Genomic DNA, 15,349 nt, shown 5'->3' with positions numbered 1-15,349 from the left:
TTGCAAGTCTGGCACAAGAGTATCTAATATTTTTTGGTCGGTACAGATCACATACCAATGAGCTTATGAATATAAAAAAAATACTCCCAAATAGTCAAAGGCAAGTCCAGGAAAACACAACATGAATCCCTCTTTGTTTGGTTGGAGTTCACTGGTAAGTTTTTCCTTTTGCACAGAAAAGGATGACTGAGACGAAAGCTGGGCTGACCGTCATGGAACATGCCTGATTTTTGTTGAAGCTCAACCTAAAATGAAAGAAAATATTTAATTTTCTTCACTGGAGGGAAAAAGCAAAATACTGAAGAGAGTTACCTCTTTTAACAAATTTTTCTTATGAAAATTAACAAGCTGCAATTATTAATGGCATAGCTGAGAGCGAGGCATTGTTGGCATCACTTGAGGGCTGAAACACTTTTTAATTATGTTATAGTTGATTCATTCACTACCGGACTGATGACTACAAGTGTACTTAACTAAACAAAGCTAACAGGGAATTTATTTTGAATTAGTTCACAGATGTGAGAACCATCAATTAGAAAGAGCACAAAGCTCAGTGTCCTCTCTTTCAAATAATAAGGACATAGGGAAACTTCAGATGAGACTAAGCTGTGTGTCCTTATGGCCTTTACCTAAGAGATAGCAAAAAGTGGAGGGTATAGCTCAAGTGGTAGAGCACATCCTTACCATGCATGAGGTCCTGGGTTCAATCCCCAGTACTTCCTCTAAAAACAAAATAAAACCTACTTACTTCCCCCTGTCAATTAAAAGAGATAGCAAAGAGATGAGGCTGTTCTGTCCTTATTCAACATCATATACTTAAACTCACATCAGGCCTTCCCTTCAGATGTTTGTGCCCCGGGTTCCTTTGAATCCGTTTTTGGAGGCTGTTGATACAGGCTGTCAAGCTTCTGCATGTCTTCTGTAAGACCATTTCTAAGATCTTCATTGTTTCTCAGAAATTCTTTCACCACTTCCAGTTGATTTAAGATCTGCAAGAAGAAACCATACAATGCACAGCTTAGATAATTTTATAGCAGACTTGTAATTCTGATGGAAAATGCACCAGTTCCAAGACTGGCTCCTGCTCATGTGTCCACCAGTACCTGGCTCTGGGGCCACACAAAGGAGTGGTTGCTGGTCTCCTTAAATTTTTTTTGCTTTTAGGGGTTAATATCCAAAATATATAGAGGGGAGGGCATAACTCAGTGGTAGAGTATGTGCTTAGCATGCACGAGGTCCTGGGTTTAACCCCCAGTGCCTCCATTAAAATAAATAAATAAACCTAATTACACCCCCACAAAAAACCTAAAAATAAAATAAATTAATTTTAAAAATATCCAAAATGTATAAAGAACTCATGCAATTCAATAGCAAAAAACCAAGTAACTCAATTAAAAAATGGCCAAAGGAACTGAATATTTTCCCAAAGAAGACATACGAATGGCCAATAGGTACATGAAAAAGTGCTAAACGTCATTATTCATCACAGAAATGCAAATTAAAACCACAATGAGATATCACTTCACACCTGTTAGAATGGCTATCATCAAAAAGAGATAAACGCTGGCAAGGGTGTGGAGAAAAGGGAACCCCGTGCACCATTGATGGGAATGTAAATTGGTGCAGCCACTATGAAAAACAGTATGGAGGATCCTCAAAAAATTAAAAAAGGAACTATCATATGACCTAGAAATTCTACTTCTGGGAATATATCTGAAGGAAACAAAAACACCATGCTAAAGAGATATCTGCCTGCCCCTCGCCATGTTAATAGCAGCATTATTCACAACAGCTAAGACAAGGAAACAACCTGAGTGTACATAGACAGATGAATGGATGAAGAGGACGTGGTGTATGTATATGATGAAATACTACTTGGCCATAAAAAAGATGCAAATCCTACCATTCGAGACAACATGGATAGAACTAGAGGGCATTATGCTAAGTTACATAAGTCAGAGAGAGATAAACACTGTATGATCTCACCTATATGTGGATCTAAAATAAAAACAAACAAAAAAATAAACTCATAGAAAAAGAGATTAGATTTGCAGTTACCAGAGGTGGGGGTGGGGGTGGGGAATTGGATGAAAGTGATCAAACGATACAAACTTCCAGTTACAAGATAAATAAGTACTAGCAACAATCGTTAACACTGCTGTACGGTATATCTGAAAGTTAAGTGAGTAAATCTTAAGCATTCTTATCGCAAGGTAAAAAACAATTTTTGCCTTTTTTTTTTTGGTATCTATATGGGATGATAGATGCTAACTAAACTTATCATGGTAATCATTCCATGATATATGTAAGTCAAATAATTATGCTGTATATATTAAATTTAGACAGGCTGCCTGTCAATTATATCTCAATAAAATCAGAAGAAAACTTAAAAAAATTTTTTTGCTATAAAACTTCTTGCATTTGTATGAAAGGGCTATATATCTATACTTATATATATGTGTGTGTGTCTATGTATACACATATATATGCACATATGTATATACATACACATATGCATAGATATATATAAAAATAAAATGATGCCCTTTCATTTTGAATTTTGTACCCACACATTTATCACTATTAAATATACATACATGTATGTACACACACATATACAAATGTATACACTCACACATATAAAGCTCTTTCATTTTGAATTGTGTACATATTTATTACTATTAAATATGTATACATGTACATTTATTACCATTCAATATTTATAATATATCCATATATATATATTTACTAGTAATAAATCTACTGGTACAAAATTCAAAATGAACACAAGTGTACAAAGTAAAAAGTTGGTCCTCTTCCACATCCTGTCCCCAGTCACCCAGCCTCTCTCAGCGGTGACCACAATGAAGTTTCGTGTGTCTCTTCCAGGGGTATTCTATGCGTTTACATGTGAGCACACGTGAATATATGTACACACATTTTAAAAAATTTTCAGCTTTACTGAGATATAATTGGCACATACACATTTTAAAAAACACAAATGGCAGCACTGTTCTTCCACTGATTTTTTGCCTTTATTGAATTATAAGGGTGGCCTCATTATTTTTTTTAACAGCTGAATAGTTTTTCAGCTATGGCTGTTTCACCTTTTAACATACGATTTCCAACCTTCTGCTAAGAGAAATACTGCTGCAGTAGCTAACCCGGTACATGCGTCGTTTTGTGTAAGTGACGGGCTATTTGTAGGGTCTGTTTTTAGAAGTGGAACGCAGTTTTAATTGGTAGAGTTTTCTGTTTTAATGTTGATAGATTTTGCCAAAACTGCCATCTAGAGAGGATATACCAATTTCAGCTCCCCCCAGTAACATACTTCCTGACATTTAAACTAATACAAATGTGTACTCTCAGAATAGTACCACGGAAATGTTTTTCATTTGGCTTATCCCAGGATACCCTCGCTGGTCACTGTGCTTATTACAAAGATGAGAGTTATTAATATTTTGGGGTAGAACTGAAGCAGGCACTAGCTTATTGTGACGTGAGCGAATGAAACAGCCAGATGCGGGATGACGGCTGCCAGGGATGGAAGGGAGGGAAGGCTGGCAGCGGCTTGTGGCCGGGATGAATAGGGAGCAGGGAGGGCCAGGGTGGAGCCGAAGATGACCAGAAGGCTTCAGATAAGTTACTAAGTAGATGGGGATGTGTCCTTCAGCTGGAGCTGTTTACTACACAGCTAGAAACAAGCCTACCGCTCCTGAAAGATACCTGGGCTTTAAATAATAAATCTGGAAACCATAAACACATGACATGAAGATGACACCAGTGACATTATTCACAGTGTACCTTAGTAACTGCGGGCACTGCACTGTTGGCGCTTATTGCCTGTGCTGGGTGCTCCAGATGCACCTGAGGGTCCTTCCCATCCCTTGGTTCCCATCACATGCCCGTGACCGTGCTGGCTGGGTCTGTGCGGCACACACACACTCCTAGACGGAGCGGGGCCCTCCCTCCCTGGGTCAGAGACATCATTTGATAACTTGGGAGCTATGATCCTTTGTGCTGTCACCTCCTGACCCTCTCTGCTCTTGAAATGTGCTTAAGAGGGCTTGATTATTTTAGCTTTGGGGGAGGAGAAAGAGTCAAAGGAGTTGTTTTTTTTTTAAACTATTAACAGTGCTGAAGGCTTGTACACATTTATATGTTAAGTGGGAAGAGGAAGTGGGGATGGAAAATGAAGTACTAGAAAAGTTATGGAATGTAGTTAGATGGACTTGCATATTGACTTGGATATTGTGGCTTTGCCACTTAACCAGCTGTGTGACTTTGGGCAAGACACTTGACCTCTCTGAACTTACTGCCATGTATGCAGATATAGGATGATGATACCCATGCCATTTAGAGTTCTTGTGAGGCTTAGAAATAATCTACTAAAAGCACTCAGCACTGTATCTGGTACACTCCTTCCTTCCTACATTCATTCAACAAAACTTTAGTGAGTCTCCTATGTGCCAGGCAGGCCCTGTTCTAGTCAAAAGATGCCTAGCACCTTCATTTTTCCAGGCACTTAAGCCAAAACTCTTGGACTCATCTTTGACACGTGTCTGTCTCTCACATGCCACATCTGCCCCGCTCTTCCCCACCTCGACTCTTCCACCCATGTCCGCACCACCACCTCTCTTACCTGGTAGCCACGGCAGCCTCCTAACAAACATCTCCTTGCTTCCATCTTTGCCCCCCACCACACCCGCCCATCCTCAACCCGGCAGCCAGCAGCTCCTTTCCTCACTCTGCTGCTCAGAACTCGGCTGCGGCTGCCGTCTCAGGAGGAAAAGCCTAGGTCCTGCCAACAGCTCACAAGGCTTCCCTTCTCTCAGCTTCTCGCCCCGCTCCAGACACCCTGCTCAACTCGCCCTTGCCTCTGCCTGAATGCTCCTCCTGCAGCTGCGCACACGGCTGCTCTCACCTCCTCCGAGACATCCCCACTTCCCCCTTCTCAGTGGCGCCTCCTCCCTGGCCACCCCGTGGCAACCCAACACCTGTCCCTACTCAGCCCCTCCTGATCCCCACACTCTGCTCCACACAGTACTTCTTCTAATTCGCCCCATCGTTACTTACTATGTTGACCTATGCTAACTGTTTACCGTCTGTCTCCCCTCACCGGGACCTTTGTTTTGTTCCCCGATGCATGCCAAGCTTCTAGAACTGTGCCTGGTACATAGTAGGCACTCACTCAGTAAGTATCTCTGGAATATAACAAATAGAGTGTCACTTCCATCCCGTCCCCGACTGCCTCGATGACATCCATCGCTGCCCCTTCTCCCCGAGCTTCCCCTCCGATCCCTGGGAAAGTGGCTCCCCCACCAGGGTTTAAGAGATCAGTGACAATTTTTAAAGAACGTGTTAAGTTCTTTACACGTTTTTTAGCCACTAACTGTGCTCAACGCTCTTTAGCTGGATTTTTAACCCCCCAGATCCTGGCAGAGCCCCGAGGGCTGGCAGGTGTGCGTGAAGCGCTCTTGGGTGGCAGCTGAATTCTGCGGCCGAGGACCCACAGTGGAAAAGTCCCACCCATGCCCCGACAGGCCGAGCAGCTGCGGCTCCCCTCTGGCTCTGAAGCGGACCTCATTTTACAGTCACAGTGATGCATGCCCAGTGTATTTAATTTATCATGTCGCCGACTGGACAGAGAACAGGAGAAGATGAGTTCTCTCAGCTAGGCACTCCCTGGCACTCACTCCCATGCTCTGTGACGTGTTTCCGGAAACCGTCACACTAAATCACCACCATCAACCATTTTTTCTCAACGTGGCTTTCCAACCTTAGCCCTACTGTTTTAACAAACACCAGAAACAGGTCTTGTGAAACAGTCATGAAAAAAGTCCTGTGGTCATAATACAATCACTATATTTCTTGATTCCTAATTGTACATTTTTTTCATATTTTAACATCTCAAATGAGAATGCACTGTACCATTGATGGTGTCTTACAGTAAATTGGCAGGGTTTTTTCTTTTTCTCTCTTAGAAATAACTGAACTAATGGTGTGTCTTGCAATTGATGGCATTTTAGATTCATTGAAATTTGGTTTATCAAGCCCTCTGACTTTGGAGACTAACCCTAAAGAACATGAATTATCACACATGGTCCTGAACTTTCAAAAGAGGTCCGTTTCACACACTGCGGAAAGCCATACTTCAGCTTCTCAGAGATAACGTGCCAATCAGTTCGAACTTGTATTTTGATCAATTGAAATATCAAGAAGAATGCCATGGTCTACTGAACAGAAAGCATGAAAAACGAGAATTTATGACCTCTACCTAGAGACTTTGGGACCTGGAGGACAAACCAATTAACCCCAATTTTCTCTCTGTAAAACAGAAATAATGAGGGGTTGAAATTTACAGTTGCTAGCTCCCTGGTGCTACAAGATGCTCTGTGAGGTGTGTGCGAAGGCGGGCAGAGCCCCGGGCCAGCCCTCACACCCTAGCTGGCCGTGTGGCCTCACATCGGTCAGTGCCTGCTCCTTGGGGTCGCTGTAAAGCGTGCAAAGCAGGGCATACAATGACTGCCAGGTTCCCTTCCAGCTCCCAACCTACAGAGACTCCTGGTTTCAGTGTGTTGCCCTTGATGTATCTGGCTCTTTGTTAGACAAACAGGAAAAGAACCACAGCTCGCTCAAGAAAGAAGAGAAAATTTCTGACGACTCAGGGGCCATGAGCCTGATCTCCCGGTTTTTTTTTTTCTGTTGTCTCTCTTTCTGAAAGCGGCAGCAGCAGGAAAACTGGGGCTGGTTCTAATGGCATTTTAAAATGAAGCAAGATGAAACATACGGATTTAGAAAATTGAAGATTTAAGTCTTATTCAGCATTTTAAATACCTGTGGTGTGCCGGGGTGGGTGCACCCAAAAACCAGCGGCACCCAGTCCCCATGCTAAAGAAGCTTATCAGGCTGAATGAAGCACCTGGGTCAAGGTCAGAACGGTTGACGTAGGCATATGGAGCAGTAAGGAGCATGGCCTAAAGAATGAGATGCAGTTTGTATTAAAACGCTCTATGTTTAGCGAGGTAACCAGCAAACCCACTTGCCTTGGACAAAGTGTAATGGAGAGAGAAAATGATTTGTCCGAGATCTCCTGGTGAACCAGAATTCTAATCCAGCAAGTGCCGGGATATTTTTGAACCTTACTGAAATATAATTCTGCTACTGTTAGTTTTTTTTAAAATACCATGCGTGTAATTAACAAAGGGGATTCATACATCCTGTACTTAAGACCATCATTAGCCTGCAGTGTCCTGAACTAGAAGCCTTGTTGATCCTTTAACCCCTCCTTCGTCACCTCCTGCCGGCTCCAGGCCAGGCTCCAGGTAATCTAACCAGCCACTAGGAGCCATCAGCCCTGCCCCCAGTGCCTGCAGAAGCCGGCCCCTCCTGCACACCACTAGCTCCTCCTCCTCTCCCCCTCACGACTGAGCCTCCCGGCTCCTCTCCAACCTCCAACTGCCGTTAAGACTTCACTTTCTAAAAGCCGTATCAGATCTAGTTCATTTCCTCTTTCTTGCTTAAAAAAACCTCTGTTGGCTCCCAAGGGCTTTTTGGGAATGAGGTCCAAACCCCTTAGTGCAGCATAGAACACCTTTTAAAATACGGCTCCGACCCACCTGATGACCCTCACATCCGACCGTACCTCCTATGCTCGCCTCGTTGCTGTCTGGCCCGAGCTAGTCTCTCGTGCCTCTGCAAGGGCTGTTCCTTCTGCCAAGAACGCCCTTCTGCTCTTGCCAATCTGCCAAACTCTGATTTGACGCTTAGTCCCAGCTCAACAGCGCCTTCTCAGTAAAGCCTTTTTCGGGACCCCACCTGACCCTCCCCAGCCCCTTCTGTTCAGGAGTCTGTGGGAGCCCTCCCTGTGGCGCTCTGCTCTGTGGCCCGAATAGGCACCCAAATGTCTGCTTATTGAGTGAAGATATTTGTTTAAGGGGAATAGTAACTTCTGCCAAAAGAATATTCATTTCTGAAAATTATCTGACTTTTAAATCAGAAACACAACCAGTAATAAGTTAAAATGAACTGCCCTTCCTCCCTGGTGTCTGTTTTGTTTACTCACACAGAGGACATAATACTTTTTTGTTTGTTTGTTTGTTTTTACCTCTTCAGGCAACATCTCTTGTTCTTTGGCTTGGAGATACAGCTCTTGAAGTTTTTCCTTTAGTAATTCCATCTCTGTCTCCTTTACTTGGCTCTCACTCAGGTAAACTCCTGCTTCATGTTCACACCCATCTGGCTGATCTTCTTCAGGGATGTGAACTGCCCAGTCAGATGTCAACAGCTGTTGCGTTACCGAACAAAAACATGAATTGATTGAATGGAAGCTATTCCACTGGGTTACTCAAAGAATTTGTAATTAAACATCAATGACTGGATCCATTCTGATAACATCCTGTGACCACAGGAAAGCTGCTCCACCCAATCACAGTTCTGATTTCATACCAACATTGGTCCCCCTGTTTCCATTCTAAAATTACATTTAAATCTAATAAACTTCAAACTGTGGTTGCTTTTTGCCTCCCCTTATTCCTTTATGCCGAGATTGTTACATGTGATTTTTACCTGTTCTATTCGGGAGTAAACGGCCACAATCTCTGGGATATTCTTGAATTCATTCAGAAAATTTTGGATCTTCACCTGAAAATCTCGAAGCCACATAGAAGACACTTTCATCTCTGAAGAGTGCATGATCTCATTACGACACTTAATCACCTACAGAGAGAGAGAAAAAAAGAGAAAAGCCTTCAAGGTCCAAAAACAGGGTAAACTGAGATTTTTGTAGTTCCTGAGAAAAACTGCAGAAAGGCCCTGTTAATTCTAAAATCCACAAGTGTGTGGCCTGCAGGTGCCGTCAAGGCTCAAACAGGATGTTCAAACCCCCTGCCAGTTGAAGAATAAATTCCCCGGGGTAAGAAATACAAATTGTCCTTAGTCCCGGAAATCTTGTGGGTGGGTGGGTATCTCGTACATAATCCCCCAAGTCCCCTAACTTAAAACAACTTGCAAAGAGCAAGAGTATTGGCCACTGGCTCTGGGTATACCAAAGGCTGAAGCAGACGGTGGAAAAATCTTTTAAATATTGTTGAAGCTCTGGAAGCTGGGCCAAGGGAGTTTTTTGACGTAGAAACCATGATAAAAAGAAAATCAACTTTTGCCTATATTCTATGATAAACAGCTCTGTCTAATCATATATGAACATATAATTCATGTCAAGTCTTCCATGTTCTTGGTTAAAAGATACTAAAGGGGTCAGTTTTGTATTGTGATAGTGCTGGTCTCCACTGATGATGAAGGATTCTCAGTCCTTTCAGCAGCTGGCACCTAGCAAAATACACGTGCGTTTGCTCTACATATTAAAAATAACCCAGCTGTGCTAGCTACCCTTTCCAACGATCCTCAGAGTAACAAGTGCACCAGAACCGGTCTCTGGTGAGATGGAGAAAGTCTCAGTCTCCCAGAGGAAGTCTGACAAGCACAGCGATCCATTCTGATGGCGTTTATCCATTACTGTTTATATTTTCTTCAGTTCTATGTGACTTGGCCTTGCAACTGTGTAGCCAATGAGATTCAGAAGGGCAGGATTCAAATGCTGGCATACAATGGACAGATGGATGCATTCTTCTGTATTTGTTTTTTAATGTGGAAAACTATTTTGCTTCTGTTTATGGCAGAACAGGGAAATTTGAGGTTCGTCTCTTTAGCGGCAAACAGTGCAACAGCAAGGAGTCAGGAAGCATCGATTAGGGAGAGCGGAAGGGTCAGTCTCCTCAGTGCACTCGCACGGGGCTTCCTGGGCACCATGGAAGGTGCATGCCACGGGAGCCCCGCTGGCCTTCTTAGCGATGCCAGCTGTGAACCGGAGCCTGCCTTCCTCTGCACACCACCGTCTGGGGAGAGGCCCTGAGCCACACCTGCACCCCCGCTTTAGCAGCACAGGGTGTGCTTCTTGGCTGGTCTTCCCGGTACTGACTTGACTGGCTCTTACTGTCTGGTTTTCAATCTGACAGCTCTTACCTCCGTGACTTTCTTTCGATCAACCACGAAGTGATCGCAGCAGTTGAGAAGACTTAAAAGGGCAACCGCATCACATTCCTCGGGTCCTGTTTTGTCTGCCAGTCCTCGGGGCATGAAGGCCTGTAGAAGGGGAGACACAAGGGGTACCTGAGTCTCCTCCAACCCTAGGAGATCGATCTGTCTGTCTACCTGTCTATCTCTCTATTTATCCCTACAGGGCTAGTGGGGCAAATATTATTTGCCTGTTCTGCAAATGATGACCGAAACTCTTAATGAGGTTTCAACTTAGAGCCTCATGAGTCTGAAACACAAGTGGGGAAACAGTGCGGCAGCCAAGCCCCAGCCAAGGGCAATAACTGAAGAGTTGCTCTATTTGTCCACCTGCTATTAGAGACCCTTAAACATCGACCTACCAGGGGTAGAAAGCACCCTTCTTTTTCTTACTGAAGTTTCAGTGGCTGAGTGGTTAAAGAAGAGGATTTAAAATTTTTAAATAATGGTTATTACAAAGTGGACACTTTAAAATGACTCGAGAAAGTTCGGTATGATAGTATAAAGTTAAGAGTCTGGGCTGTGGAGTGCCATGGAGCTGGTTGCAAATCCCAGCTCTGTCACTTGCTAACTGTGTGACTTCAGGCAAGTTACTTATCCTCAGATTCCTAATCAGTAAGTGGGGGCTAACTGTTCTCATCTCCCTTGAAGGGTGTGAGAAGTAAATGGGGCGATGCAGGTAAAGCACTTGCACGGTGCCGGGCACGTGCTAATAAACAGGCTACAGATGTTGGCAATTAGTATGTTGATGGTGCAAGGTGAGTTGGTCCCACATAGGAGTTACGGACCGAGCCCCAGGCTTTGAGATACTAGATACTACAGAACAACCTTGTTCTAGCATGCCTTATGTAGGATTTTATAGCCCTAAAAATGACATTTTAGCAAGGCTTGGGGGTACTTCTTTCCTAAAATATTTCCAAATTTACATCCGAATGCAACAACTTTACCAAGCTACACAGCTCGAGAGTACATTCCTGCCCAGGGACAAGAAGAGATGATGTATAAAAAAAAAATGACTCACCATAAGAATTCTAAAGAAAGAGACCTGTTCCCTTGAAAACACTCGTTTCAGTGGGCAAGCAACCACGATGCTCCCTACAGTGCCGCTTGGAATGGCATTCCCAAGAAAGCACGTGGGAGGGGATGACGCCCCCCAAGGAGAGTCAGGGCTTTGTTCCTGATGGTGGTGGAATCACACACCTCAGCCTCACAGAATTAAGAAGAATTTTGTATGCACTGAATGGCCCCGATCAAAAGGCATGGTAGTCAGTACCATCCCTGTCTCTGAACGGAAACTGATGTGCCCACCCACTGAAAGAAGTCAATTATGGATGCCACAAATGTTAACAAAGAACTTGACCAAGGGATCACCGGCAAACTAATTTGATGCAACGGAAGAGGAAAAAGAGGAAGAAAAACGTTGCTGACTCCAACTGTGGCTGAGAGGAATGTGCAAAGTTAGAGGGGCTTTAGTTGCCTCAAAACCACGCAGAATTTTTCCTTTTCCATCACAAGGTATGTCCAGTCTGGCAGTTTCTCACCAACAGAAACCTGTCTCTTTCATATTAAGGCTTTATTCTAGTACTTAATTCCTTTCTTCAGAACTAGGAGCTGGCAGGGAGGCTTGGCTGCCTCCTTGCCACTGAAAGCTGTTTCTAATTTCTTTTTTTTTTTCAATTGAAGTATAGTTGATGGAAAGCTGTTTCTTAAAGTTGCATCGCATACTACGGTGTTCTAGGCCCAAAGTGAGAAACAGCCCTTACTGCCTCTCACAACCCACTGCTGTCTCTTCACTGAGTAGGAGGCAGGGCTGGAGAAATAAACAGGGACCAGAACATGCTGGGCCTCACTGGCTTTGAAAAGGAGTTTGGAGTTTATTCTGAGGCCATCAGGAAGCCACTCAAGAGTTTTAGGAGAGGCAAGAGGGCCATCTGATTCCCATGTGAAGACCACACAGCCTGCTGTGTGAACGGACCAGGGGTGACCAGAGCAGCAGAGGCGGCGGGGTGGGAGGTTGGCAGGAGAGGGTGAGTTGTGACGGAGCTGAGATGAAGAGGACACCAAAAATACCTTGCAGGTACAAATGAGAGGGGTACTGGGGGGAAGAGATGAAGCAGGAAGGACTGTAGGTGGCTGGTGGTGGGGCGTGGGCTGGGGGGCGGAGCTGAAGAGTCCTGCTTGGGAAGTAAAGACCAAGTGCCCAGGACGTGATGACGTGGAGGCGTCAAGCAGCAGCTGGATGTGGATCGGGAGCTCAGAAGAGGGCGCAGAGCTGTGGGTACAAATCCGGGAGCCCTCAGCAGAAAGGTGGTTATTTCCTATTTCACCCCACAGGCATGGGCGATACCTCCAAGGGAGGAGACGAGGGACAGAAGAGTCCCAGACGAGGGACAGAAAAGGCCGACGGACACTCAGAAGGAGGCTGAGGAGGAGGAGCCGGGGAGATAGGAGGAAACCCAGGAGGGAAGGATGTCACAGAGCCAGGACTGCTTCAAGGGGAGTAGCCGGTACCGGTACCGTGGTAATTAGTGCCGAAGGTCTGAGGGGGAGGAGAACTGACAAGAGTGGGTAACTGAAGACTCAGTCCTTGGGCAGGTGGGAGAAGATAAGGTCTGACACACAAGTGGAGGCAGGGGTAGGGGGAGGTGGTAAGAAGAGAGACATCCTTCATCCTCTGCAGCAGAAGGAAGAAGCTGGTGTGCATGGAGGTAGGTTGGTAGGTCTGGTAAAAAGACGAGGCAGCATATACATGGGGGCATCCCTCGACTCCAGGAAGCAAGAGCAAGGTCAGCAGCTGGGACGGCGGGTCGGGGAGCAGAGGTGGCAGCCTGGCGAGGGAGAGGCAGCAACCGTTGTCTCCGGGAACAGGAGCCTTGGGAGGGACAGGACCAGACTGCTAGGGCTAGTGATCAAGAACTGAAAGTGAAACCAGTCAGCTCCCTTGTGAGATTCTTGCCCGGAGCAGCAGATGATGGTCTTGTCAGGGCTGGAGTCGGGCGTGGCAAGTGCAGAGAAAGGCGGAAAAAGGCCAAGACAACTGCAGGGGGACTGGACGGAATGGTGGCCCGTGGAATCTGGGCTGGTTGAGGAGACAAAGGGAGCGGGAGGGCAGAGGCTGCTGGGGATCAGGAAAACAGTGGAAGCCTCAAAGATGTGGAACGTGTACAGGGAGGAGGGGTTTGAATAAGTGTGTCAAGGGCAAGCAGGATGTTGGACGCTGCAGCTTTCTGTGCTGACACAGTCCGGGGTGTGAGCGTGCAAGTGGGAGGCCGAGGTGGAAAGGACCAGAGGATGCTCGAGCGGGGAGCCCAGGAACCGAGAAGAGGTTGGAGAGACATGGGGGTGGACTAGGGCCCCTGGTGGCAGCAATAAAGAGGGATGAAGAGTGGCATACACAGGTGGCATGGGCTTCAAGAGGACTGAGGGTTGGAAAAACACAGCAGAAACCAAACAGGTGAAGGATGGTCATAGTAAAGGATAGAATTTTAAGCTTTTTCTTTTCTAGGTAAAAGTAGAAGCTGGCAATTCTATGGCACTGACAAAAATAAAAGTGGGGGAAGAGGCTGTGCAAGTGTGGTGGGTTTACTGGTCCATGAGAGCCAAGAGTCTGGGGGCCACTGATAATAGTCCAACTTCCTCATTTTTGAGGTTAGGGAACAGATGCTGGCCCAACGCTGTACCACAGCAGCTGAGCTGGGATGCTGATCCCCGCTTCCCAGGCAGCAAAGCTTTGTCTGCTGGTAACGAGCATGTAGACTAGACTCCAGAAGTGAATTTGTGTTAGGAGGCTACTTTGACTGCCCCTCCCCACCATTACTGAGCTTCTGGTAAATATTAAAAAAATCAAAAAATTTCTTCAATCGGCCCAGCTAGTAAGTCACTTCGCCAAGATCCGAAAATAGGCCTATTAGGGGATTTCCTTCTATCTGGCTGCCTACCCGACTCCCGCCTCCCCAAAGTTTTATTCCTTAGCTAAAGTTTAAGGCCCTTTCTGTTTTAGCCCTAACTTCCCTTGGCTTATTCTGCTGTCCCCATGGCCTCCTACAGACAAAATGAGCCACTCAGGGGACCTACCGTCTGCTTCTCCCTCTGTGCCTGTGCTCATGATGCTCGCTCTACATCATGCCCCAGCGTCTCCTGTTGAAACCTATTTCACTAAGCTGCGTTGGGTCCAATATAACAGCCCCAAACCGCCCAGACACTTGACCCTAGATCAAACACACAATCTCTCTCTCTGCATCTGTTTGTGGGGCCCCAGCTTCGGTATAGACCCGACAGGCGTCCTGAGCTCCAGGTGACCCCCACCTGGTGGGCCACCTCCTTCTACCCTCCAGATCGCAGGTGCTTACCTTAGCCACCTCCCAGGCGTCGACCGGCCAGCGGCCCGGTCGGCAGTTTCCCCAGTGGATGTCTCCGTTTCTGTTGGTGTGATGTTTCAAAATCTCCCGTTTCCACTCTGCGCACACCTGACACTGAGGCTGAAACTATAGGAGGCGGCGGTGAGGAGGGGCCCGAGAAGGAGGGGCGGTGTCTGGGCACCTGAGCCCCGGGTACTGAGGTCGGCCCCGCCCCAGGGAGGGCACGGGACACTGCGTCCGGGGTTGGGGCCTGGGCCGGGGTGAGGGGCGGTGGTCAAGGTCCCCGGCCAGGTGCTCACCTGGCGGGCGCGCGGGCTGCACCGGGAGCCGCTGCGGCAGGCGGCGCGGGGACCCAGGCTAGGGGCGGCGGCGAGCAGGCCGCGATGGAAGGCGAGCACCTCGCGGCCGACAAAGCCCTGCAGGCAGCCGCGCAGCAGCAGCAGGCAGTGGCCGGCCTTCACCCAGTTCTTGTACTCAGCGCAGTTGAGGCGCGCCGCCAGCTCGGACAGTACCATGTCCCGCTCGTACAACGCCGCGTCCCGGAGGCCACGGGGAGAGGGGCGGGGCGGACAGCAGTGGGCAGGCGCGGAAGCCTCGGCGCGCCGGAGGCAACGGCGCCGCTGTGGGCGTGGCCCCGCCCGGAGGGCGCCACCGCGGGCGGGGCACGGGTGCCCGGGAGCGCCACGCTGCGTCTTAAGACCCCCCTGGGGGCGGGGCATTCCGGTTTCCGCCCCACGTCCGCCCCGCCCCAGTCTTAGGTGACAGCAGACGTGTAAGTACTTTGTCCCGTGCTAGCCCAGAAAGCCTCAACCAGAAACTCCCCCTTCTCTCTTCCCCCAAACTGAGACCCCGCCAGCCCCCGTTTGACCCTCTTTTGTGAAGTCCGTGTTCGTGCTTTTTATTGTAGAGATGTAGACGGT

The 15,349-nt window shown here is 46.9% G+C and overlaps 1 protein-coding gene across 1 annotated transcript; it reads right to left on the bottom strand.

Moving 5' to 3' along the window:
• On the bottom strand, positions 1 to 15,005 carry CXHXorf38 (chromosome X CXorf38 homolog). The gene is made up of 7 exons (XM_031445462.2): positions 14,729 to 15,005; positions 14,421 to 14,555; positions 10,021 to 10,140; positions 8,569 to 8,718; positions 8,108 to 8,287; positions 827 to 989; positions 1 to 245 (listed from the first exon to the last, which is right to left on the bottom strand). The coding sequence occupies exons 1-6, from the start codon at positions 14,942 to 14,944 to the stop codon at positions 828 to 830; spliced, it is 963 nt and encodes a 320-aa protein (XP_031301322.1). The 5' UTR covers positions 14,945 to 15,005; the 3' UTR covers positions 1 to 245; position 827.
• Between the last annotated feature and the right edge of the window lie 344 nt (positions 15,006 to 15,349).

This window comes from Camelus dromedarius, chromosome X, assembly GCF_036321535.1.
Source record: "Camelus dromedarius isolate mCamDro1 chromosome X, mCamDro1.pat, whole genome shotgun sequence".
In the NCBI taxonomy this organism is placed as follows: domain Eukaryota; kingdom Metazoa; phylum Chordata; class Mammalia; order Artiodactyla; family Camelidae; genus Camelus; species Camelus dromedarius.
The sequence above is the reverse complement of the archived record's forward strand: the minus strand, read 5'-3'. Positions and strand labels throughout refer to the sequence as shown.

Bases quoted from the DNA above. Each gene is read 5' to 3' on its own strand.
- CXHXorf38 (XM_031445462.2), bottom strand. From the start codon at position 14,944: ATGGTACTGTCCGAGCTGGCGGCGCGCCTCAACTGCGCTGAGTACAAG. The intron at 10,141-14,420 runs GTAAGCACCTGC...CCCCTTCTACAG, and splicing joins ACGCCTGGGAGGTGGCTAAG to GCCTTCATGCCCCGAGGACT. The intron at 990-8,107 runs GTAAAAACAAAC...TTCTTCTTGCAG, and splicing joins AAGAGATGTTGCCTGAAGAG to ATCTTAAATCAACTGGAAGT.